This window comes from Acipenser ruthenus, chromosome 1, assembly GCF_902713425.1.
Source record: "Acipenser ruthenus chromosome 1, fAciRut3.2 maternal haplotype, whole genome shotgun sequence".
Taxonomy (NCBI): Eukaryota; Metazoa; Chordata; class Actinopteri; order Acipenseriformes; family Acipenseridae; genus Acipenser; species Acipenser ruthenus.
In genome coordinates this window covers 28,582,553-28,610,492 of record NC_081189.1, presented here as the reverse complement: position 1 = coordinate 28,610,492, position 27,940 = coordinate 28,582,553, and the positions used below count along the sequence as shown (strand labels likewise).

At 36.2% G+C, this 27,940-nt stretch overlaps 1 protein-coding gene across 3 annotated transcripts; it reads right to left on the bottom strand.

Annotated features, from left to right (window-relative positions):
- Positions 1-67: 67 nt before the first annotated feature.
- On the bottom strand, positions 68-27,900 carry LOC117411704 (zinc-regulated GTPase metalloprotein activator 1). 3 transcript variants are annotated; one of them, XM_059035117.1, is made up of 16 exons: positions 27,803-27,899; positions 26,947-27,109; positions 25,754-25,840; positions 25,376-25,472; positions 24,717-24,808; positions 20,677-20,736; positions 17,306-17,343; positions 15,538-15,584; positions 13,512-13,598; positions 13,387-13,431; positions 8,610-8,666; positions 6,810-6,861; positions 1,818-1,886; positions 1,668-1,733; positions 991-1,120; positions 68-216 (listed from the first exon to the last, which is right to left on the bottom strand). In XM_059035117.1, the coding sequence occupies exons 2-16, from the start codon at positions 27,044-27,046 to the stop codon at positions 143-145; spliced, it is 1,101 nt and encodes a 366-aa protein (XP_058891100.1). In that variant the 5' UTR covers positions 27,047-27,109; positions 27,803-27,899; the 3' UTR covers positions 68-142. The 3 variants fall into 3 exon arrangements, with proteins under 3 accessions (XP_058891100.1, XP_058891104.1, XP_058891112.1); XM_059035121.1 differs by having other exon boundaries at positions 27,760-27,850; XM_059035129.1 differs by lacking the exon at positions 20,677-20,736 and having other exon boundaries at positions 27,803-27,900.
- Between the last annotated feature and the right edge of the window lie 40 nt (positions 27,901-27,940).

The window sequence follows — 27,940 nt, the reverse complement described above, 5'->3', positions numbered from 1 at the left end:
CATAATTTCAAATGAATTTGTTTAATGTATTACATACGAGGCAACATTTAATAGAAGAAAACAGATGTGTGTATGTTTGTTTTTTATTGGAATTTTAAATAAATAAAAACTTAAAAATGAGAATCAACAGGGAATGTTGTCTTTAACCACTCTCTTCTTGGTTTAGCACAGTTGTAATAAACAGTTGCTCTAGGACATCTTTATCCAGATGTTTGCCTGAAAAAAAAAAAAACACACACACACAAAAAAAAAATTATATTTACACTCTCAGATTTTAAACAGCCCTACTAGATAACTCATTAAATAGTTTCAGTGTTTTATATTGAAATAACCACCTAAAGCCCGCCTGTGAACTCAAGACGTACCTCTTCGACGCCTGCCACCTGCTAAACAAAAATGAGTCAACACATCTCCTGCTGTGTGGATCGACGCATCATTTGGGATGACAATTTGACTGTGAATATACATGCTAAGAAGTAGCAAGTACCCGTAAGCACCTGGAAGAACCAGAGTTGTGAAGAGGACTGGGACAAAGAACTTTAGAACGCATCTGAAAAGCCATTTGTCTTGGGTGGAACTACTGTTCTAATCCTAGATAGCAGGCCTAGGCCAACCCCAGCAGCAACCTGCCAGCGGAATTGAAGGAAGCACTGAGAATTCCCTCTGGACACAGCCAGTGGCAGTTCAAAATGGATTTTTTTTTTTACTAGAAAATTGTCTAGGTTTTATGGTACGGTATTTCAAGCAGAAACACAACTTGCTTACCTACAGTATGCTGTGATTGAGTATAATCATTTTGAGTACTGGTAACTACAACTACAGCAGGAGGGCTGCAACAAGCTCCGTTTAAGCTTTTACATTATAGTTAAAATGTACCTTTCCTGTTTCCTGATTTCAGTGCAATACATAACAGACATCACCTTGTTGATGCTATATAGAAAACTTTGTAATAAATCAGTAACAATCTATATATTTTTTAAAGACATTTACCTATAAATACCAGTCTATTTGTTCTTTGTTCTCCAGCATCCCACGCCACTCGAGTCTCCTCAAGATCATATAGCTCATGAACGCCCTGGATGATCATCTGCTGTGGTTTATCCTTTATTGATACTAGCCCCTGTTAAAGAAAGAGAAGGATTACAAATTCAGATTATTTTTTTAAATGACCTATAACATGTAAAAACCCATTATTTTCATATTTAACTTTACTTTCAAGATTCAACAACCACAGACGATTTAACTATTTGATTTTCAAAAGTTTAAAAAACGTGAGGAAGTCTACAGTAGAATGAATAAAGAAACAGCTGCATTACTAAGATCAACAGCACCTCTGCTGAAACTACAGTACAGGGTGTAACTAATAATGCTGTGTTGCAGCTGGACTCACATCTATGTATCTTCTTAAAGACCACTACAATTCAAAAACGTGTATGAATTTACATTAAATTAAAAAAGTTCCTTAAATATTACTGTTAATACTCCTGTGCTCACAAAATAAATACATAAAAAACACTGATGAATCAACAAGCCATATTTTGGTATATTTGACTTTACATTATTTGGTGTGTGGAAAGTACAGTTTCCCAACTTGAAGAACCACCTGGAATGTACTTACTCACTAATCACAAGTGGTCCATGGATCCCTATGTTCTCATTAGAATTACCTTAAGTCTTATCACATTCATTGCGCTGCCAGTCTTGTCTTTAACATTCTTTTCCCACAGAAGGTTCTGTAAAGAAAGAAAATACATGTTCTTTTAGTTTAGTGCTGCAATTGAATAACAGTGATTTACAAGGAAGAATAAATAACACACCTGAATAAACACATTTAAACGTTCTTCTGAAATGCTCCCTGGTACTTCAAATGTAACAGTAATGATACTCTGAAAAACAGCAAAGAAAAAGTCTGTCAGTGGCCACAATAAATACGCTGCAAATATAACATTTTACATTACATTAAACAAGCAAGCTGTAAATTCAAAAGCCATCAGTAACATGAGAAAGTATCGCACTGACCTATATCCACCATGTGCAAAATTGTATGTGTGACATACAGGCAAATGATGCCTCCAGATAACCCCATACTAAAGAATTTCCTTTTCAAGTTGTATCATATTGCATGAGTGGTTTTCAAGATACATAAAAAAATTAAAGTGCAACATATAAACCAAGTTTCGTCTTCAACAATCGTTTTAGGGGCAACATACAGACCGATGCCCTCCGTATACCCACATAGTCTAATGGCGTTGAGGTGGCATGAGACATGCTTTTCATTATCGTTCTGAACAAGTACAGTAAGTCAGGAGCATACCTGCTAGCATTTAAAAAGCCACAGACATCAATAAAGAGGTGCATTCACTCAGGCAGATGCTGCATCTAGGATTCTGTATATGCAAAATATTTCTGGCAGAATACCAAGGTGCTGTTTGTGAAGGTATGTGGAATTTACTTGGGTTTATAATAGCAAAGAAAAATATTGTAAAAAATATATGTAAATATTGTAAAAACTGTAATATTTGTCCAAACATGAAAATCCATTATATCAACAATTACCACTGCTATAAAAGTTGTAAAACTTGTCACAGTCACCTTTAAGTTTTCATCTACAGTTAAAAAATAAAGGTGGTTAGGAAATTCCTTGAGTGTGAAAGCTATCAAGGCTAACGAGAACCCATGATCTGGTGTGGAGGTGTGCAGGGTCTCGTTCGCTCCTCATCTGTCTGAGCTGCATCGCTCGACACACTGCAGCGACACAACTTGGTAGAGTCAGTGCAAAAAGTAAACAAATAAAAAAGTAAATGATTTTATATTGGAGTAAACATTTCACGCAAATAATTATGGAATAGACTTCAATATCTGCTTAAATATAATATGCGAGGAGTAGGTCTTGTGATGGGAAATCCACGTTATTTATTCTTAACTCGAGTTTCCTTCTGTTAGGAATGCATTAATTTACAAAAAAATCCAGCAACTTGTCTCTAATCTCATCACCAACCCAAATGTTAACAAAATAATAAACATGACCTTTATTTTGTGTATCTCCTTTTCAAAATTAATATAAATCACTAATTTGACACCGTTATTCCTACTGTCTATTTGAACTTCACCCCCACAAAAAACACCCCGTAACAAGCAAATAAAAAATAAAAAAGTTACTATACGAAACAGTGGAGGTAACTAACTATATGTTATATTTTTGTGCAGCCGCATACATCTGAGACTGACAATTTTGTTAAAAAATTAACACCAAAGCTTCATTTACAGTTTAACAGAAGTATTTAGTGTGAATTCACTGTATCCAGTTGCTTATTTTTCTAATTTAACTCTATTTGTGCTTGAATACTTGAAATGGAAACCTTTGTACTGTTAACAAAAAAACAGTTATTTATACACATAACATAAACGTATGATATTGTTAACAACAGCTTTACCTTTACAGGCATTGTAAAAGGTCTAGAGAATTGGGGTACTAAAACTCAGTGATTAAAGCTTCTCACGTTTCACTTTGAATAGGTGTCGCCCCAATGACTTGGAGAACTGACAGCTTACTAATTATCTCTGCACAACTTTCATGTGTGCAGCTTGTGCTGACCACAAGCTACAGTTATACAGTATATGTAAAAACATTACATTCCGTGTCCGTGGTAGTTGCCTTTCTTTCCCTGTGACTTTGCACTCAGCTAGTAAAGGCATTTTGCAGGTATGAGCTATTGTGCGTATGTGTTAAAGTTAAACACTTCCTTTTTATTTAGTATAACAACAGAAACTGGAGAGCCATTTGCATGAAAAGAGCATCTGGGTCCGTCTCAGCAGGGGGTTCTCCTATTGCTAAAAGTGGCTGAAGAAAACAGATGACAATACAAACATTTAACCCCCTCCCATGAGTGCATTAAAGCTAACATAGAAGCAACAATCTTACTGGGGGCACCCACTGCTCAGCAGAGAACAAAGTAATGAAAATAATTGTGGAACAACACTTCTTTCAGCAGAAACAGCAGGCAACACTTGTGAGAGGAATTCAGTTAAAACAATATGCAGCACGTTTGAGACCTTGAAATGTGTCGCTCATTAAGCTAACCTGACAGTAATTATAAACTGCCTGACAACAAGCTTGGACGGTGGATTGGTTAAGCTAGCTCATTACTTAGTTATTTCCTTGTGTGGTCAGTTTTTGGTAAGTATTTATATATTCAGGTTATGTAGCAACAACCAACGCAGATACTGATTTTACTAAGAATGTCCTCTGGATCCCTTGAAATCACATAAAGCATACTTTAATGATTTCATACTGTACATGGAAATGAATACAAGCCAAATAAAAGTTAACACGATTCTTTAGGGATTGATGAACAGTTAACTGTCCAAAGCACAAAACCCTCTGCTAAGAAAACCATATTGAAAATGTTAATAAACGCATTTATTTTATTTCAATACCACTAATTGCTTAAACATGCTCTTGTCAGAGGCCTTAAGTCAACACAGTGCATCTGAGGACCAGGATCCAGGAGCCCTTATGTTTGATTCTAGCTTAACCACCTGACCCAGTGAATGACCTTGGGTAAGTTACTGGACCCCCTTGTGTTTCAGTCCCTCCCAGGTGCAAAATGCTGCAAGAGCGAGACAGCGCATCACAATTGAATCACATTAGAATAATATACTGTAACAGTGACATGTTATATTTTCAAGAGCATATAAAAGCATAATAAAAATACATTTAAAAAGCAGAGACTTTGTTTTTATAAAGGGTTGAATGACAAAACCTGGCTTCTACTGTGGAGATAAATTGGTTTTGACTCAGAAATATGTTCATGTTTAGAGGGTTTATTCCCATAGTTTGAGTTTGAGTAGTGCCGTGAATATGAAAATTGAAGTTGCATGGGGAAATCATGTTTCTTCTTTAACCTGATAACAACCAATCATAAGATGTACGCAGGTATTGAAAAGAAACTAATTATATCAATTTACAAACATTTGGACAAGTATAGTCATTTGGTCACCAATATATATTTAATTGTTTGAACATTTACCTCAACACTACACAAATATCTACTTCTGCAGTAGATATAACGTCACGATAAACTTTTTTGTCCAAGAGACAAATCTAGGCAATTCATAAGGCAAACACAATATAATTAGGCTTGCTACTATTCGATTTTAATCAACGTTTATTTTGGAAAGAATCTACCGCTTTTTTCGATCGTTATTTTTCAATTCAAGCAGAGAATGGGTGAAATCGACCATTATGCTTTAAAAAAAAAAAAAAAAGACAGACTTTTGATGCCATTGAGAAATGTCTCATTTATCGACTCCCCTTATATTCAACATGCAACAGAACCATGGTTACCAACATTCTAGTTTAAATAACGTTTGGTCACAGCACAGCTATACCTTGTAAAGATTAAGATCCTACACAAATTAAAAAATTGTCTCAAACAAAGTTAAGGCAGACAGAGACGTCATCAGGGGATTGTGCACAATACTCATTAAGTGTTTTCCTCTTGCGCCCCATTTTCAAATCAAACTAGTAACTGTCACCGTATACCTAGCAAAAGCCTACCTACACCTTAACCCGCTAATTTCAAAAGTAGGTGCTTTGAATGACAGGCACTTCAGCTGGCAAACAAAAGTGCACAGTCGGTACAGGTCCTGATGACTGGCAGTCATTTAAACGAATGAGAGCATTCTGGCGCTGCTTCAGTCAATCTGTCAGAACTGGGTGAAATGACAGTGACAGTGAAACTATACTAACAGATCACCGAGATGATTGACAGCGATTCCTAGCCATTCAGAGTGGAACAGAGACAGGACAGACAGCAAGTATAAAAACTAAACAAACTATAGATGATTTCTAAATTGTTATTTTTTGTACGAAAATAAAAAATAGCAAGTGGTTTTACCGATGTTTAGCCTATATAAATATATTTCAGTCGAACTCTCATTTTTTGGGAATTCGACGTTTAACAAGCTTTAACAATTAATATCGAAAAAGTAGCAAACCTAAATATAATACATCCTGGTACTATACTATAGAATGCATTTTTTAAATGTGTGGTTAATTATTACTGACAAAATTGTGGCTAAATTACGATAGTTAAACTGTGGGAGACAACTGCAGTGAGAACTACCGCAATTATACTCAGATTAAACCTCAATAACTATAACTAGGAGCACCCTTGTTACTTAGTGTCAGAGCTCAGCTACAAACTGTCAGCAATACCAAATTCTGTGGTGGTTTTATTATGGGCTGCAGCCAACTTGAGATCCACACATGCAAATGATTATCTGACTGACCACATCACAAGAGGATACGCTCCGAACAAAGATTTGAAACACATCATTCCAGTGTCATCTCACTAGGAACACATGATTCCAGTGTCATCGGGCTAGGTGAGGTTCGCAATGCAAACTGTTCTTATAATGCATACTTTAACATTACTTGGTTGTGGCCCTAAAAACATTTAAAACTTAAATACAACAGTAAAATGTTACTGAAGAATTGGAAATAAAACACATATAGCAAAAAAAAAATAATAAGTATTACAACGTATAGGTAGGCTGGGACAAATATTCTCATTTTCAAGCACACCATTTGAAATTTATGAAAATGATACCATGCAATGGAAACCAATGCATAAATAGGTACATTAATGGGATAATGTGATCATTTATATACTTCTGTTTTCAAGGTTATTCACAATTAAAAAACTGTCATAGTTTTGTTAAAAGTTTGGTATAATATTCAAACACTGAAAAGCTGTGTTTGCCCCAGCACTACAAAGTAACAGTACTGTGCATGAGCTGGTTACCTTGTCTAGATGCGGTCGTGTTGTTTTCACATGATGCAGTTTTTCCTGCAAACTAGAAAACAAGCATTGATCACATTTGAGCTCCAAAGCACACTGTTACATGAAGCTTATTTTCACGCTAAGACATTTTGACAATAGGCATGAAGATCCCAATACAGAATATTCATTTGCTTGAGAGAGGATATTTGTCACTGAGACAATAGGTCTAATTTCTAATGAGGGTCTTACAGTTGCACAAATTTACACAACATGACAAACTGAGTAAATACTGTATACTAAACAAAACAGAACCCTCAGAAAATGAACAAATAAAGTATTTTATTTGTGTGAAGTCATGTCAGGTTACAAAACTTGAATTATAATACAATTGCTTGGTGGTTCTAATTTTGCAACATTAACACGTGCCATTCAATGAGTTCATTAAATAATGGTGTAAATAATTTGTATAGCCCATACATTCTTAAAAAGAATTACTAAAACGCACCATAATGACCCTCAAAATGTTCCAAGAGACAACCAGCTTCACTGTGACAAGAACAATTTCGTGTGAGAATTAATTATATAAAAAATGGAAGTAGAGAATCTAAATTCTGCAGAGGAAAGGGTCAAAAAAAGAAAAACAAGTGACAAAATGGGAAGGCGTTTCACAACTCCTCCCCCCCCCCCCCCAGCCAACCCCACCAACCCCACCAACCCCAAGCTCGCAGATGTTTTGGCTTAGCAACTTCTTAGGAAAGTTTAACTTCTCTTCCTTAATCCAGACTCCAGTGGCCAAGGCTAAATAATAATAAAAAACACACACAAGCTAGCAAGCGTTTTTTGTGCCAGTTAGCTGCAGTGTTCCGGCATGCTGGGAGATGACACGCAGGCAAACATTGTCCGACAGATTACACTATTTACAATCAAGGCACACAGGGGGCAACTTCAAACAAACTGTCTGGATGGTTTAAAGAAGGGCTGCAAAGGGGGGGGGGGGGGGATTGGTAACAGTAGGTTTAAAAGAAGGGACGGAAAGTGTCCATGTAGACAAGTTTGTAAAGAGAAGGCATCTCTTTGCTACCAAAAACAATAAATTTAATCCCTCGCAGCTGGTTGGCATTTGAAGAACTTTTAGAATTCCTTTCAGATTACCTGCCTATTCTGTACTTGCATTATGAGCCACAGTCAAGGGACTTTTTTTGTTTTTTACTGGCCCTGTTCTTTCTACATAAATGCTTCCGGACTGCAATTTGCAATATTCTTATTGGCTAGTTTTGCAAATCAACGCATTTGAAGCCCTTCAGTTAAAGAGCTTGCCAAATATAATTTGTGAACATCTTTGAAGTTTCTGACATGCTGTTACTGTAATAGGAATCAACAGGTTCTTGCTTTGCTTAGGTACCACAAGTTATGCTCAGAGGGGTTTGACACATGCAACATCCTTCTTACCATTTCAGTACAAGGGGGTCAGCCTCTGATTTTTGTGGCCGACTTGTGTCATAGGGTTGTCCATATTACACCCAAAATCCCATTTACTTGTATTTCAGATGCAAGATGGACACCCACACTGTCTCAAATGGGTCTAAATCACTATAGGACCCTTTGTGCACAAAAGTTATGGAAGTCTGACAGAGTAAATGGGATACTTGAACACAGAGAGCCATATGGTATTGGATTACACATTTAAAAATAATTTGGATACAATTTGCTATTCTAAAAATATTATTCTAAAAATCAGCTGGGCAGAAGTTAAATCTATTTTAATGCCCACTGTAAATGTGTTGCTTCTACAAGACCACTGCTTTCAATATAATACCATACCTTGCACCAGTTTTGCCATCAAATGCGTGCAGATCTAATACATTGGAGAGGTCAACCCTGGGGAAAAAATGAACACACAGTATGATGACCAGAGCAACACATTAAAAACAGTAATAGAGACACTTGTCAGTTATCGTTCAGTTATTGTACGGTACAGTACAGGTGGTTTAGTCTTTGACTTGGTCAATAATAATAATAGGAACAGAACTACAGTATGCAACATGTATTTCTATGGTTTCATTTACATCAAAAAGGGATGCATGGATTCTGTGTAATGGAAGGAGGACAGTTGCAATGGATGAATCAAGAAAGACCTCTGCTGATTGATGCCATTCTGACCCTGCTCCCCAGGCTGCAATTATCCCAAGGCAAAACTATAACCTCCTCACTGGAAATACATTTGCAGAGTTAAAAAGCTAAACACTGTGTTTAACACTCCAAAGAACGTAGGTTAGCCTCAAAACAACTACTAGTGGAAGCTACACTTATTTTTATTTTAAAAATAAAATAATAAAATTTCAGGCCTTAGTATTCTGATTTCACACAAATGTACCTCCATTTTTAATGATCACTCCACCATAGTAACAAAACTAAATTACCAATTGTATTCTTTAAATGGACTTTGGTAAAGATTTGTATTGACAAACACTGCTGCATATTATCTGTTACTTGCACAAATTCCAACCTGATTTGAGAAATAAGTGTACTACATGTAAAACAGTAAATATAGCATCTTTCCAAAAGAAATCTTTTTTTTGTTAAACTGTGCACACTGGAGAGGGAGTCTTGTGAAACCCCTTTTTATCAGTGCAATGTTCTTATGGTACAGTGCACAGCACATAAATACCACTTTTCCTTTGTAACAAGCTGTGCCCATATTGTCTGCTCTCAGCAGTCCACCAAAAACTAATACTTAGGTTCAATAACAGACATATGGATTGTGAAAGGCAGCTCTTAATAAAAAATATTGACTGGCAGGGAACACCAGCAAATCTCTAATTTAATGAAAGAACCAAGCAACAGCAGAATCTCCAGTGTTTAAGCAATGACATCACACCTAAAATATGTAATCTTTTGAAACTCTAATGCTAAAGCTCATGGGGCTGTAACGACAATCAAAACATCTTATAAATGTTAATACAGAAATAATAAAGTGTAAAAAGCTTTGTATGTTCTTTCAAATTTCCACTTCTACTGTATGATATTTGTGAGTGGCTCTTGGATTTGTTGCTCCAATCTCAAGTTATCAGTTCTCTAAATGTGCCTTGAGCAATCTTTGAGCTTGTTTGTCTAGAGAATCCTAAGTGCCAGCACAGCACTGCAAAAAAGCAACCAAAAATACATTTGAAGCTACTTTCTCTCTAAAGCGGACATAGGGTTGGACGAGAATGACATTTTAGTTATTGAGAAATCGAAGTTCATAATTTAACAACAATTAATTGCAACTTTCTCCCTAGTGGTTTTTTATTTCTCTCACACTTTTTTCTTTTTTCTTTGTCTGTATCATCTTCATCATCAAGTTATTTGGCATAGAGCAATTTGTTCAGCACTTTTTCTTTTCATCTTAAACACGATTATGGATAATGATTTTTTCAGTACAATCAGTAAACTGAGACAATAATGATGATGTGTACAAGAAAAGATAGGTCACCATCCTCAAAAATATGTGGAATAAAAAAACACCCCTGCATCATTCAGCAAAGTTGAAGACAGATAACACATCGACCAGTAACATGAAAAAGCGGGTCAAAATGACCTACAGCCACAGCTTGTGGAACAGGATTTACTCCCTCACTGGCGGAATATATCCGATTCAGAGATACAGAAGAGTCCAAATCCAACTGTCCCATGGAGGCAGGGTCAATACACTAGTTGCACCAATAGTTCAGTCACCATGCATTCTCACTTCCTCTAACCAGGCAATACCAAGACTTTCACTAAACACATGAAGGGCTGCACATTCAATTTATGCTTCAGTAAAGTAGTGTTTGTGTAACAGCCCTGCCCTTATCTTTCTTTTTTTCCTTCGACCAAAATGCATTTAACCTTTGCTACCTGAACAAAGCACAGAAAACAACATGAGTGTAATCCATAAAAGTTAACATGACAGTTAGTGCCTGCAAGCCTTTCTGATGCTGCGTCTGTATCCCAGGAGGGGGGTGGGGTGGGGGGGGATTCATTAATATACTGACATCAAGAGAGAAAAAAATATTAATTCACACATTAGAGATGACAAATTATTTCAAAGATAAGGAAAGTCATCTGATTTATAAGCCTTCCTATAAAAAATGTAAGATGTTTGCATACACTATCATGAACAATACTGTATTTTTTTTTAATGTTAGGATTATCTGTGTTTTACATTGGGGATGTGGAGGGAGCTGTTCACAGAATTCAAAAGGGAGGTAAGAACAGGATAATATTCAGGGGTGTGCAATTTTTGAAAATAACTTCTTGTCCAAGGGACAAAATGCTAGAAATATCTACTTAACCATTTTAAAAATCTACCTGCCCCCTCCACGTCGCACAAAACACACACACAAAAGTAGAATATAGCTTGTAGGATTTTGGTTTTATTTAACAGTGAACACAATCAGTGAGTTAGCGATTAACAGGGGCGGGTCTAGCCTTGTAGCTTGACTGGTTCACTAAATTCTTCAAGATACACAAAAGGTTCCCCATGACCCCATCTCACCTTAACAAATGTATGAGTACAACTAAAATAAGCATTACTTGAAGTTATTCAAATATAAAAATAGCTTCTGCCTGCTTTTTTTCCACTCTTTCTATATAAGCTGAATTCAACTCCTGATGTAGAGGTGTTTTAGTTTGTTGTAAAGACAAAATATGTTTTTTTTTCTTTTGTTTATTTCTATTATATACGTGTGTACAACATTTTACAGCTATTTTTCCTCATCTAACATCTCGTCCCATGATGGTTAACTGGACCACTGCTGCAGCAGGGGGATCCTGGTTTCATACACAGATGGCTTATTTTTTTTTTTTTTTTTTGGTAAGGTTCTTTCGCTGCACTACTCTCACTGAAAAATAAACACACAAATTAATTAATACATAAACACATTGCCATGAGATTTACAGTCTGTATTATATTTTAAGAATAAAATATTGCACAGATAATCTCATATAGAAGCATTTAATTTCTACCACTAAACATCTTCATGTTTTAACAGTTTCACAAATCGATGGATTGTGTGTGTCCAATAAATAACTAATATCACTTCTGTTCAAATCTCAAAAAAAAAAAAAATCCCAACAAGAACATGCTTGACCACAAAGTAGACAGCACAATTTTTTCGAATCCACCAATACCTTAGCAACTATGGTGGGTTTTTTTTGTAACGTAAACTCTTTCAAATGTTTGTGTGGAGATGCTAGACTTCTGCAATTCAGTTTTCAGAAACTTGCGTGGCTCTCTAGAAATATACCCGGAGTGTCTTTCCAGCAACAGAACGAACATAGGAAAAATAAATAAATAAAAACTACTTGTCCAACGGGAAAAGTATAATGGCAAAACTTGTTGTCTCTCACACAAATCTTGCTCTCCTGGACGTCGATCGATATGAATTGCACACCGCTGCACATTGATACGACTGTACATAGGATAAATTATTATTATTATTATTATTTATTTCTTAGCAGACGCCCTTATCCAGGGCGACTTACAATTGTTACAAGATATCACATTATACATTATTTCACATTATACAGATATCACATTATTTTTACATACAATTACCCATTTAAACAGTTGGGTTTTTACTGGAGCAATCTAGGTAAAGTACCTTGCTCAAGGGTACAACAGCAGTGTCCCTCACCGGGGATTGAACTCACGACCCTCAGGTCAGGAGTCCAGAGCCCTAACCACTACTCCACTCCACATCACAACCCATAAAAGCAGACACACACACACACTGTGCAGACCAACGGCAAGCTTTTGTTCTTGTCAAAAGTTGACACTGCCTAACAGAATAAGCAATGGTGAGTTCATGTAGGAGATTTGTGTATCTACTTGTATGTTGTTTCTAGTAAAAACATAAAAGGAAAACTAAACTACCGCAAGTGGTGCAGTACATCTGGCCCTGTGTGTTTTAAAGCTTTTGAGTCCCCAAAAAACAAACAAAAAAAAGCACTAGAGCAAAAGTTGGGTCTTTCCAATGCATCTTAGTTCAAAGGTGTCCCTGTCCCCCCTGCTGCTCCCACCCACACACTTCAAAACAGAGCTCTGGTGGCTTTTGATGCTGTCGGATCGTAATCAATAATGATCACTTTTGACGAGTTGCAAATCAATCCGCAAGTGAAACGTTTGACAGCTCTACAAAGCAGCCCTCATAAATGACTTGTTACAGATTTTTTTTGTTTATTATGCACTTGTATCCAATTGTAAACAGTGTTAGTTTAATCACTGTTTGATTCAGTGATTTCCAAGAGTGAAAAGGTTAAAAATGAAAACTATTATTTAAACAGGAACATTACAACTATTACCAGATTCTTTACATTAAATTCCATACTACTCTGTGATCACTGCATACTTTAATGATGTTACCACAGTATATGGACTAATTCTTCTTCCCATGGAAATGCTGTAAAGGCAATAAGAGAACAGAAGTGCCGGTTGCATTTCAGTCTAAGGAAGATTTAGTGTTTTTTTTTTTTTTTTTTACATAATTTTATCTCACTCAAAACTTCAGACTACAAAAGGGAAAAAATCGGGCCTTTTTTGGTCTAATTAATTATAGAAGATAGAAAAAAAAAATACCTTGACTTCTGCGTTTCTTGAATTCTGACAAGCCCATTTATAGATCTGAAAAATGACATGAAGTAAGTTATCTTTTAAAAACAGCGTAGAGTGTAAAGTTCTAAAAATGACATCACAAATCTTACCGGACAACTTCCTTCAGCTGATTCAGCACTTCTTCTTCCACCAAGTCTGTTTTATTGATGATAGCAAGATCTGCCAGTGCAACCTGCCTGTACACCAAATCAGCATACTAAGAGGTTATTATATTAGTTACTTTAAATTAACTAGAATCATGTATTCCAATATAAAAATCATCATAGCATCTGCACTGTTTAGCAAAACAGGATATATATATATATATATATATATATATATATATATATATATAGATATATATATATATATTATATATATATAGATATATATATATATATATATATATATATAGATATATATACACAGTACTGTGCAAAAGTTTTAGGCAGGTGTGAAAAAATGCTTTAAAGTAAGAATGCTTTCAAAAATAGACATGTTAATAGATTATATTTATCAATTAACAAAATGCAAAGTGAGTGAACAGAAGAAAAATCTACATCAAATCAATATTTGGTGTGACCACCCTTTGCCTTCAAAACAGCATCAATTCTTCTAGGTACACTTGCACACAGTTTTTGAAGGAACTCGGCAGGTAGGATGGCCCAAACATCTTGGAGAACTAACCACAGTTCTTCTGTGGATTTAGGCAGCCTCAGTTGCTTCAGACAGACTCGATGATGTTGAGATCAGGGCTCTGTGGGGGCCATGCCATCACTTCCAGGACTCCTTGTTCTTCTTTACGCTGAAGATAGTTCTTAATGACTTTCGCTGTATGTTTGGGGTCGTTGTCATGTTGCAGAATAAATTTGGGGCCAATCAGATGCCTCCCTCATGGTATTGTATGATGGATAAGTATCTGCCTGTACTTCTCAGCATTGAGGAGACCATTAATTCTGACCATATCCCCAACTCCATTTGCAGAAATGCAGCCCCAAACCTCCACCATGCTTCACTGTTGCCTGCAGACACTCATTCGTGTACCGCTCTCCAGCCCTTCGGCGAACAAACTGCCTTCTGCTACAGCCAAATATTTCAAATTTTGACTCATCAGTCCAGAGCACCTACTGCCATTTTTCTGCACCCCAGTTCCTGTGTTTTCGTGCATAGTTGAGTCGCTTGGCCTTGTTTCCACGTCGGAGGTATGGCTTTTTGGCCGCAAGTCTTCCATGAAGGCCACTTCTGACCAGACTTCTCCAGACAGTAGATGGGTGTACCAGGGTCCCACTGTTTTCTGCCAATTCTGAGCTGATGGCACTGCTGGACATCTTCCGATTGCGAAGGGAACTAAGCATGACGTGTCTTTCATCTGCTGCAGTAAGTTTCCTTGGCCGACCACTGCGTCTACGGTCCTCAACGTTGCCTGTTTCTTTGTGCTTCTTCAAAAGAGCTTGGACAGCACATCTGGAAACCCCTGTCTGCCTTGAAATTTCTGCCTGGGAGAGACCTTGCTGATACAGTATAACTACCTTGTGTCTTGTTGCTGTGCTCAGTCTTGCCATGGTGTATGACTTTTGACAGTAAACTGTCTTCAGCAACCTCACCTTGTTAGCTGAGTTTGGCTGTTCCTCACCCAGTTTTATTCCTCCTACACAGCTGTTTCTGTTTCAGTTAATGATTGCGTTTCAACCTACATACTGAAATGACCATTAGCACCTGTTTGGTATAATTGTTTAATCATACACCTGACTATATGCCTACAAAATCCCTGACTTTGTGCAAGTGTACCTAGAAGAATTGATGCTGTTTTGAAGGCAAAGGGTGGTCACACCAAATATGGATTTGATTTAGATTTTTCTTCTGTTCACTCACTTTGCATTTAGTTAATTGATAAATATAATCTATTACCATGTCTATTTTTGAAAGCATTCTTACTTTACAGCATTTTTTCACACCTGCCTAAAACTTTTGCACAGTACTGTATATATATATATATTATATATATATATATATATATATATAAAGAACATAGCTAACTGAATATATGCACTGTTATAGCAGGCTACATATACGAAATGTAATTGTTGTTTAGTATGTTTGCTGTAAAACAGCACAAGAACACACGGTTACTGGTACCTTTCTGCTTCATTGATAAGTCCGTCCGGTTTTGCTTCTGTTAAATGCTAATAAAAAAAATAAATGCAACTCGGATTTAGCTTGCAAGACACGATTTCAGGAGTTTCATTCTACACCACTCGATACACTAGATGCTTTTATATAGGCCTTCAGACAGTGGGAGCATCCTTACTACAGATATATACTGGCTTGGTTTACTGTATACAGTGCTGTACATTTAGCCTAATGATAAACCCAAATTACCAATTCTTGAATACTTATCAAGAAATGCATTTTCTTAACTCTGAGGAATTGCTACTGCACATTCCCTGATTTTCAAATGGTAGGCACCCTTCTTTCACAACAGTACACATACATAACCTCAATTTGCAATGCTTCCCTCAAGTATATAAATGTGCTAACTAAATCTACATTTAAATACAATGTGGGTCACCGTTCACATGATAAAGTTAATAGCAAATGCAACTAGAAAGACAGTTGAAATAAAACTAAATTTGTCATGGGTGTAGATTTTATTTACTTATCTATTTAGAGACTAAAACACAACATTAAAATAAATTTCATTATGTGGTGTTTAACTTTTGACACTAGTAGCCCAGCAAGTGTGTTGTAAAATTGTACAATAAAAGTCAAAGTTTATATCAACTTAGCAAAAAAGTTTTTGTAATCTTTTATGCCTTACAAAATCTATCAAAAAGACAATTTTTATTTTCTGATATGTTGTGATTTGTGAAATCGGCAGGAGTGACATTTTCGGAATTAAAAAGACTGACAGATAAAAATGGGTTTGATCCAAGCAGTATAATACATTTAAAACAATCTGACCCTAAAAGATAACCCAATTTCCTTTCTAATATAACCTCATCCCTTCATGGATTTCAAATCTGCGTCTTTTTATTGTCAACGTTAAATCTGTAATAACAGGGAGGATAAAAACGCAACCCTTATTCTGACCTTTTCTTTGTAACTCGTTGCCCATTTATTCAGAGATACTGAAAGATGCCAGGTTTGTAGATCCACAAAACAAAAGAATAAAGTCTGTGGCTGAGGTGTCAGCCACTCGGTCTAAGAACTGGCATTTCTACTTGTCCCATCATTTGTCCATGATTAGGAAATGAATATTTCAGATCACTAGGTGACAATCCCATTAGAGTGATAGGCTCTGATATCAATTACCCCTTCAGTTTCAATTTGGCTCCTGGGCCATGCAACGGCTCTCACAGCTACAGCTGCGAAAGGCTCGATCCGTGAAGCATGACACCCTTAAATTGCTGCCTATTATCCAGGTGTCATTACAACTACTGGCCTTGGAATTGTTTAAATCACAAGTTGATGGTTCAGAAGTGGTTGGGGGGGGGGGGGGGGCTGGTTCAAACGCTAACAGGATGTTGGTATATTTTCAAAAATGAAATGAAATGAAATAAAATCCTTCTGTTTTCACACATGCCTTTGCATATTTTGCACATCAGTTGAATCTTTTTTGAAGGACCCCATGTAACTGCTTTATAAGATTATTATGAGACTGCTTAGACAAGCTGCTTTTAAAAAGACATGAAATAACAACAAGGACAATACACATTCATTTTCAATTTAAAAAAGTATCTGGATTTCAAACCCTATACTCAAAAACACTACCAACGTAAACTGACAGGACATAATAATTCTGCCTTTTCGTTAATGTAGTTGAATTACACATACATGTATGTAATACATACTCCTAGCATTATCTATATTAAATTATGCAAAAAATGTAATTAAAAATATTTACCTGCATGCCGTATTTTGCATCTATAACTGTTACAATACCTGAAAAAAAAAAAAAATCAGTAAACTAAAGCATTTAATACATCTGAAATGATGTTATATATATAGAGAGAGAGAGAGAGAGAGAGACGCTAATTGACTTTCAAAAAGTTCTCTATTCATTGCTTTCATTCCCCTTAACTCGAAACATACTTGTGTTTATATATACTGTGTGTGTATATGTATAATAATAATTATTATTATTATTATTATACACACACACACACAGATGAACCCGCTTTATATCATGATTGCCATGCAGGCATAATTCAAGATATAAACCAGGTTTCATGTTTGCCTATTATGAGTGCGAGAAAAAAAAGAAAGAAAACTAGCGGTGAATTAAAGAGCAGTGGTTTAATACTGTACATTTAGATATTCTTTATATTTAAACAAATGCATATAGTTTACTACAGGACAAATACATTTTGTATCATTAACTGGAATGGAACTGTTTGTGTCATTATCTAAAATAGGCATGAATTGAGATGAGCTATCAATTAGAACCTATCAATTAGGTGTTGTACTTGGTGGGTTTTTTCTTGTGTGAATGACTATGTTAAAGAAATCTGGTGACGTTGGTGTTTTGTAACTGAACTGTATCCTGTTAAGACTGCCCACACAGCATTTGACAGGCTGCACAAAATGTCAGTTTATCAGCCGAGATGATCATTGGTTGTTAGTTGTGTTGGAAATGAATTAATTATATACTGTGGTTACTTAGTAAAGACCAGCCATGCAGCATTTGACAGGCTGCACAAAACACGACAATAAGCGGGTTTGCGCGATGATATTGAGAGGTAATTCCTCATCGAACCGATCGTGCACGGCGAGTGGTTTTTGAAAAATCAGCTGCGATGGATGCTGACGCCGGATCTTGAGGTGAATTTGTGTCCTCGTTATATGCGAGGCACGCATTCAAGTCCGTTTTCATCCTTTCGGATCTCAAAAGATATTTTTGTGCCAGATTAAGCTGAGGATCGAACCAGACTTTACGCACCAATCCGACCGGGGTGTCAGGGGACAGTGCCTCAGTTTCCCGCAGGTGCTTCAAATCCAGGCAGGTAATTCAGGGGGTGGTGTCTGGCCTTGTCTTTACCTGCTTTTCTAAAAGTTTTCATGACTGACAGGAATACGTTCTTGTTGGTTTTAAACTCGCTGTCGGCAGAGATGTTAAAACTTCTACTGTTAAAATATCTATTTAGTCCAGTTCAGCATTATAAAACTGGAGACCAAATACTGGTCCCCAGTTGAACTTCATGCACTGGCATAAAATTCCCTTATGTTGTTGAGATTTTTTGGACTTATTTCCTTAAAATGAATGTCCATATTTTTTTTCTTTAGCCAGTCTAAGTACATTAACAGCCCATGCTGTGTTTTTTCAATCTTTGTTTTCTTCTATTTCATTTAGCTGTTCCTCATCTACTGTTATGTGTTACTCTTGACAGTTGCTGATGCACTTATTTCATTTGTATTTTTTTTTTCAGGTGGACTGCTGCTTCACTCAGAAAGTTAGTGTTGTACCAGTTATCTGGAGTTTTATCCCCAAATATATTGAAGGAAATGGGTGGAATGTCACTCATTTTTTGCAGTGGTTTTGTAACTAATAACAAATAAAATGGCAGTTTGTCATGGAATTTAGAATGTAGTGGTACGTAGTGATTTATTCAGTGTGAATCGGTCATGTGATGCTGTTTAACCAATCAGCGGTTGTTATTTGATATATATGAGATAGATATATTCATGCAATAAGGCCCGGCTGGGCGTCCATATACGTCGGATATACGGATGCCTAGGTGCATATATTCAATGCATACAAACACCCTAAAGAGCCTTATTGCATTTATTATCCAGGTAAAACAGTGGATTTGAAGAAAAAAATAATAATCATGTAAGCAAAAAATGAGTAGTGTTTTTTATTAAATATCCTTATGCCAAATAACAGTCACATGTATAACTTTATTTAATAACACACCAAGTTAAGATGAGTAAATTAATTCAATTAAAACACGTAAAAGAAAGTAAATATTTTTTTTGCTATTGTGGACATTGCCATTGAAATGTTGAGAAGGCACCAAGGTATTTTGTTTTCTTCCTGTCAGTGCAGACACACTGAGCAGAACAGACGTGAGGAATAAAAATAAATTTAACGCCTCGGATTTCAGTCATTTGTTCAAGATCTGCGTCAGAGCAGATCTTGAACAAATATGGATGGATAATGTGCACAAGTGTCTTTTTGTGTTTTTCTTTACCGTTTACAAACCGCTAAAAATACATTATTTGAAGTGACAAAGTCGGGGTGAGTGAGCATAAAGACAGCATGTTTATATTTTTGGTATTTTTGTTTGGTATTTTCTGTATTGCTATGTTCCAGTTCATTTAATTGTTCATCCAAATGGGCATGTCTACTTACTACTATGGGATTTTTTGCAGGTAACTGGTCACTCTGTTTCATAGTTACAGCTGTAAGTGAGTATAAGGAAAATGGCTACTGGTACTTATTTTAAAATTCTGTGAGGCAGCGCAGTGATTTAGAATATGTGATAAGGCTCCAACTGTCCGTATCCATCCAATATACGGACAGCTGGAACCTTGCTCTACCAATCACATTGCTTGTTTCACATTTCATTACGACACACACTTAAATAAAACTGTTCATTTTCAAAAAAATAGTTAGAAACTTTAATGTATGCTACAATAATCTGCAACCATAATCTTATTTATACAGCACTGTCGTAGAATTTTTTGGAACATGACCCAATTCCTTTTAACAGATTTAAAAATGATTTGTAGCAAAGGTCATAATTAACAATGTATTCCAAATCAGATCACAGTTTCTACTCTTTCTTGAGAAAGTGCCTATTTTAGATGTATGTTATGACCCATTTCCTCTTCAAAGATTTAATTCAAATGCAAAGGGGAACTAAATTACATAACTCTGGAACTGTACAAAAACGTATCCATATTCCTCGTACTACTCCTATTGAGAATTGTGTCCAAAATAGAGGATCGCCCAAGTGTTCTTGATCTGAAGTTAAAGGTTTTCCTCAATCCTGATAGAGTATGTTTACCTGTGTGACAATGACCTCCATGAGCAAAAACTTGTTAAACCTGGCCCACGAATAATCTGTTCGCTTGCCATTTTGACCTTTAACCTTCTATCAGAACCCCCACCTCCAAATCATTTTTCTCCACTTTTAGATATGCCGTAGAAGGGTCTTCACTTGTGTTTTTGTTTAGTCACTTAATACGGTTTCTTTTTAACAGTCACTTAATACAGTTCCTGGTTTAACATTCAAACCTCAAATAAATATTGGATTTGTGGGTTTTTCCTACCATCAAGGTAAATATCACTTCCTAGTTCAGCATCGACCCAAAACATAGAGGCCACAGCTCCTACACGGGAGACAGAGAAGAGAGAGAGAGGGGGGGGGGGGTCAGTGTCTTGAGAGGAAGTGTTAGGCCATGTCCACACTACATAACCGATCTCGAGAAACGTACTCAAAAACGTTTGAATTAATCCAGCTCAAAGCTCACAGTAAAGTACCGTTTCATGTTTAGTCGGGCTTCATGCGTACACACACTATTAAAATAGTTTGGTTACTGTGCCTAGCAGTGCAATAAACAGTGGAAATTAATATGATAGTATCCCAGCATGCACTGTATTTTATTTTAAATGTTATGTCCCATGTTAACAGAGGTCCATATTGCTAAAAAGAAATAAAACACCTGTTCAGACAGCATCTGTAAACCTCACAACTCTCGACTACATGGCACCCAATTGTAAATCAGGTGACATCCCTTTAAGCAAATTGAGCCGATTCTGTTTCATAATTAAACTCAGAAAAAGCTGTTAATTACAAAACAATCTTTGCTTTTACCTTCATATCTTGCCTGAGCTTAACTGTGGTCCCCTTAAATTTACTTCAAACAGAGCTGACAAATTACGTGAATTATTTATCCCCGCTCCTACTTCTAACTCACATTTCATTTTTACAGTCGCCTAATTTAACTTTGTGCTTTTGTATTTTCCCCCCTAGTTTAACAGAGATGTCTGGACAGATTTTTTTTTAAGCATAACAATGAATGCCTGGTGCGGAGTGTACACTGGTAGCAAGTCCTTCAGGTGCCTGTTCTGAGTATTTAGCCAAACATATCACAAAGCATTTGGGGATATTGGAGGATACACAAAAAATGTAATTTGGTATTACAGCGTCCACACTTCTGACAAACTGCAATACCTGATGCAATCTAATTTAGAACCGGACTCGAGCCTTGTACTAAACGCTGCGTTGTGTGGATGCTAACCATATTTACATTTTTAAGCCAGTTTAAAGGCAATACAGTTTAAAGGCATACTGTGGACAGAGACTTATTCTAGACTCACACACAGCCGGTCAAGAACGACAGCATGTGTTTGTTTTAAACAAGTTTGAGTTTGTTTTATCGTGATTTGATGCAGCACTAGTTTTTGTTGCTAATGAACACAAATGTCTTCCCCATTATTCCAGAGTAGTGCGGTTTGGTGGACGCTTTGTGGGTATTTCCAATTGCCAAATAACACCTCAATACTAAAAAAAAAAAAAGCTTCTACTTACATGGAGCTGTTCTTCAGCTCAGGTACCTCGTACAGAAAAACAAACATGGTGTGGGAACTGTTTGTAAAACATGTAAAGAATAAAAGTACAGCTAACTTTTTATTTTTGTAATCAGGATTGGAGTGCATTTGTTAAAAGAGCTTTGAAACAGGCTTTAAAGTTGTAAGTGTAAAAAGTTGTCACGTGGGGATGTGGAACACTATTTTTCAGAACCCTGGTACTTACTCGTCAATGTGTGTGAATTAAGATAAAGAACAGTGTCTAATGCGTGTTTTTAACGGAACTGAAACACCACCATTGATGTTATGCGGTGCTAGAAATAAATGCACACAGTATTGCAGTTATTGTTATTTTGCCTTTTTTCTTTAAAAATTGTTCCAGTTAAAATGGAATCCTCAAGCGATTTCTTCTTTACTTTCTTATACTTTTAAATTGATGACAGTGCCTGAAGGAAACAGTCTGATGAGCAAAGGCAATGTAAATATTTGATGTGAAAATAACATTTTATTTTGACATAAAACTGATTTAACATGTAACGCTGCAATTGACTTTCGGCAAAAAAAAAAAAAAAAAAAAAGGTAGTTTTTTTTTTTCTTTTTTTTTTTTTTTTACTGTTCTCGCTCTCAGTGGAGCTGTTAGTGACAGGCCTGTCTCAGCGCATGAAACTCAAGGGAAAAGGAAGGATAACTAAACTCATTCTGCTACTGTCCAGAGCTGACGAGGCGAGGCTGCCCTGGACTGCCACTCACGTCAGTGCTCAAACACCTGCCACTTATTTCCACTGCTTACTCATCCAGGATACTGCCGCGGCCTTCTAATCAAACCAGTTCCTGATTTCTATTGATTTTTTCAAAAAAGCTTAATAGTTTTCCGATTTGGATGAAATAGGATTGCCCTTGCAGTAAGGGCTGAATCAATTTCTTTTTTCTCCACAAAAAAGAATTACTATACCATGACAATTACAGAGTTTTGAATTTAGGATTGTCTGTCCTTTAAATTGGAAATATCTGACCTCTAGGGATAAACTTCAATTGTATTTAAAAGCACACTATTTATGCACTGTTTACTGCACTACAAACAACATTCTGTGTGACTAGTGGTTATAATTGCAGTAAAAGCATAACATTTGTATTATCAAAAAATATGTAAACTACACTCTTGTCATATCAAGTATGTCAGTGAAATGAATTCCCGTCTACTGTTAAAAATACAAAAAGAGCTATCAGTAACATGAAAAAGTCAATCACCTTGACCTACATCTTGAGTACAAATCGAAGTATGTAAGTTTGAGACACAGATAAATGCCTCTATAAAAAAACAGATTCTCATACACTCAACTTGCAAATACATTTCCTCAGTTTAATCTGAAATGGACAGGAGGCTTTCTAGATGTATGTAAAAATGTAAGTGTGACATCAGACACAAAAGGACAGACAAACAGCCTCTACATGCTACCAGATTCTGGACGTCTTCAGCAAGTTTAATCACAACTGAATAAACAATTATCATACTGTAAAGCGGGTGATAAGGTTAGGCTATTTGACTAGTGGCACCAACACAGTCATATCTGGAACACAACAGGGCTAAACCAAGTGACAGGGGCTGCACAATCCATTACACACATGGAGTATATTACTGGTGATGAAAGTTATGCAGAAAGACATTAGTAACATTTTAATTATGCTTCCCCAGTGCCATTTTAGCCTTTTAAAAAATAAAAATAAAAAAGCACAGGACCAAAATTGGCAGTGTGCAAGAGAGTTTACTCCACTTCTACATTGTATAGGCAATTGCATTAATTACTTGAACACTATTTCACAGCATGCTTTACCTTACCAGCCTCTGCCACAGGCCTCTCGTGAACACAACACTCAAAAAAACGATAGAAACAGAACTGGGTGGGAGGCATTTGTTGTCTGTTTTTGCCACTCAGACCTCTTGCTTACCAAGTATTTTCATTTCTAAGACAATCATCTCATCCATCTTTAAATACATGTTGTAAATGGGACATCTCTAACAATTAGCCATACATCTCACAGGTCCAAATTTGTCCTGTGAGCTGAAATTGAGGCTGGATCAAGCAGCTCAGTTCTGAAGTATTTGTTGAAGAAGAAGGGTTAGGCTTCAGTTATTGCATCAGCTGCCTTGTAGGCTCACAGGGCTGGCAGCCTGCAAAAAGTGCTACATGACTTTGAGGAAGGAAGGGTTCACTGAAGTCAGTGATTTATTTTTTTTCTGTTGGAAGCAATGTAAGAAGTGTTAACTACTACCTTTATTTTTGTACGTCATTCTTACAAGGAGTAAAATATCACTGAACCTCAACAAAATGAGCATTTCTGCAACTTAAATGACATATTCTCACCATGTGGGGCACAGGTTACTGTACATGCACATATCACATGTATTGAACTTTAACCTTTTATTTGAACTCCCGGCTCCAAAAACATGAATCAACTCCACATCACGGACAGGGAGGGAGAAATGTGGGTGAAATGTCATTTATTTCTTTCAATTAAATAATGTCACTCTGGATTCCTGATGTTTTCAGCTTTAATTTGATCACATTCTGAGGCACTGAGCACACACCCTTGTTCAACTGAGTTTGGTGACCCATATTTGAACGCTCAGATAAATTAAATTAAATCATAGTTTACATCCGCAGCTTATTGTGTGTAAACAAAAACACAATTTTTGTGTGTACAAAAAACTAAACAAACAGAACAAAAGAAATTGGACTTGCACCAAAGTACCAGTTTTGAAAAGAGTAACCCTTCTTACCTGGATCTGCTAGCCCAGTGGTTTCCAATAGGATATAGTCAAATTTACCCTTCTTCTGCATAAGGTTCTCAATTGCTTTCAGTCCATTGTCCCTAGAGTCCAACACAAACTTCTACCTTTACTCACTGAACAAATGTTTAAGTATGATTAACATGACTTAATAACACTAACAGATGGCTACTCCCGAGTGTTATTTTTATTCTTTTGTTAATTTGACACACACAAAAACTTGCAATTCAACTGCTTTCAATAGGGTTCTGGACCTCTACATATTCTCCGAGATGTATGTTCTTCCTTTTGAAAATAAAAATGGACACACAGAACCGTGCAAGCATAAGCAACAAGCTATATTACTGACATTCTACAGCGGTCAGTGATACAGTAAGGGTGTACCAAAAGACAACAAACTTCATCTGTTTACGGAATGTACTGGTTTTAGACCAAACTTTCAGTGCGACAAAACAATGTTGTTTATACACCCCCTTGTGGAAATACATGGAATTACAACACCAATACAAATTCTTCTCAAATAAACATTACCTGTACAGGTTGAGAGGCAAGTGAGCAAACTGAACCCCAGTCCTTTACTCTAAGGGTTCACATTTTAACAGTGCAGCAAATCCTTTTTTCTTCTTCTTAATCTTCAACAATATACTTACTTTACAGAACAGCAAAGACAGCCATTTCTGAGCTCCAGCCACTCTTCATAAAGTTCTCCTGCTTGGCTTACTGCTAACGATTTCTCCAGGGCACTTCCTGAAACAAGCCACACAGAAACAAGCATGGGAAAAACAGGTACAGCAAACATGAATGAATGTAATTACAAAGCTTCTGCAGGACTTCAAGCAGCTACGTTGAGATCTATCATAATGAACTCACAGTTACACGTCACTGCTTGATTTGATTCTTAGCATTTTCAATCTAATCCCCGAGAACAGTTAATAGTCAACAAACACATGCTACGGAGTTAAGCTGACAATCAATACGTTGTTAATCAAATTAATTGCAGGCTAAATGCCCATTTAGTGACAGCATACCTTCCCCAAATTCATTCAGAATAACTGCAATCCTCTTGTTGTGCTGCTCTGTCAATATGTAATTCAAAAGAGTTGTCTTTCCAGCTCCTGAGAAGTAATCATATATTATGTTAATTGGTGAATTCAAAAATTAAATGGAGAATACATATTTAAAAGTGTTCCAAGCTTGGAGTTTTACATTACATTAAATAAACTTTTGAAAACATTTTCTCATTTAGATCATTGTTTCTGTGAGGCTTGTAACTTTTGAATGTCTTGCTGGATTTATTTGAAAATTGTAATAACTCTGGATAAACTTGACTTATGTAAAACAACAAACTCTTGTAAAACAAGACCGCATTAATATTATTATTATTGTTTAACAGTATTTCCAATACTGGACTTTGAACGCCGCTACCAAGGACAGTATAACGAGAACATGATGGGAGACTACATTTGGGGGCTGATTCGTGAAAGTGATTTACAGTATAATCGTAAATCTCGAAAAACTACTCACTTCTAAATCTTTTGTAGTCATTTTTGTATTACTTTAGTATAAATACATGTTAATTTGGATTCATATGTTGTTTATTTCGGACTTTATGTGAACAAAAAGACACAAATTTGCCCGTGTTCTCATTGGAAATAGGTAAATTTCAAAATATCACTGTCCTGGTCACAAAAGCAAAGTTTGTGGGGAATAATAGCCATTTTCTATACTTTTGAGGCATAAGCAATTAGGAAATAACACTTACTACCCAGGAACCAAAAAAAATATATAAATTTTGTTACACAGTGATATTCAAACCAGGTTAAACACCTGTATTTTTAGTTCACTATCAAAAAACCTTATACTCTATGGTAGGGATGAAATAACTGTTTATCATGATATTATCAGTAATTAGTTTAGTCTTGATCATTTATTGTACAAAAAATATGACAATCATATTATTGACAATCGTGTTTCTGACTCATCTACTGTAAAGCTAAAAGGATCAGCACCTTGTTAAAAAAATAAATAAATAAATAACGATTTGTCCATAAACAGCTGCTGTACAATATTAGGTAGACTTTGTAGCCTTCCTCAAGACCAAAGGATACAAAAATAACACGTTTATGCTGTTGCATATTCCTATTTTGTTGTGAATACATATTGCCCTCTGCCCAAAACATTAAAAAAAAACTACAAAAATGTCTTATAACGGGATACATACCTAAATATCCTGTAATTATAGTCACCGGTATTTGATCGGCCTGCACAATAGGAACCAGCTCAGGGCAGTCATCCTCGTCTTCCAATAAAACGTTTTCCATTACTGCTTCACAAGAACATCAATATTCATTTCCTGCTTGCTGTTTACCCATAACTGGTTTCCACTGAAATAGTGCAGCAGAACAAACAGCAATATTATATTATAGACAATATTATAGGGGGGGGGGGGGTGGGAAACAAAAACAACTTGCTATATTTCAGTAGCTTGCCAAGGACATCGTTTTATAAGCCACCTGCAGTTTCTTTAAAGATTGGAAAGCTGCTTAAAATATAACACGCTAAGGGGTTGATTTGATCAAGCTATAGTCTGCCTGGATTTTTGCACAGTACTGGTGAATAACCCCGGGTTTGCATTAACCACCTATCTTTAGAATTCTGCAGATGACGTCATAACGTGGTACCCTGCTGTATATACGATATGTGGGATCGTTTGTTGGGCTGACTTAAACATTCGACTGCTGTTGAACTTAGACGGCATGCTTTTATTCATTATAATTTTAAAATATATTTGTAAAATCATCAGGTAATCATCAAGTGTAAATCGTTGTTTTTCACTAATAAAATATTGCAACGACGTAAACTAAATATTTGAAATAATGCATTAAAACATGACACCATAACAGTCTGCGGTTAAATAAGTTAATACCATTTCAATGCCACCACAATATATCACAACTAAAAAAAATAAAAATACAACCGCAACACCGACAGCAGTGAAATGCGTTTGCTGACACATACAAATACATAACTTAACCTGAGCAAAACCAACAGCGTCACAACAATCTCTCAGGATGTACCTCACTCTGCTCTGTGCTCCCTGTTTGTGCATTGCCGGTACGCTTTTTCCTGTGTTTCGTTAAATAATTTCCTCCAGCACTGAATGGGCAATGCCATGGTTCCATTTCAAGATAAAATAAAACATGCTCTCATCAATG

What these genes read in the sequence shown, in the direction of transcription:
- LOC117411704 (XM_059035117.1), bottom strand. Translation starts at nt 27,046, where the DNA reads ATGGAAAACGTTTTATTGGAAGACGAGGATGACTGCCCTGAGCTGGTT. An exon ending in CAGCTGAAGGAAGTTGTCCG is followed by an intron (nt 13,432 to 13,511) that starts GTAAGATTTGTG and finishes GTCATTTTTCAG; the next exon opens with ATCTATAAATGGGCTTGTCA. An exon ending in CACGACCGCATCTAGACAAG is followed by an intron (nt 1,887 to 6,809) that starts GTAACCAGCTCA and finishes GCTGTTTTTCAG; the next exon opens with AGTATCATTACTGTTACATT.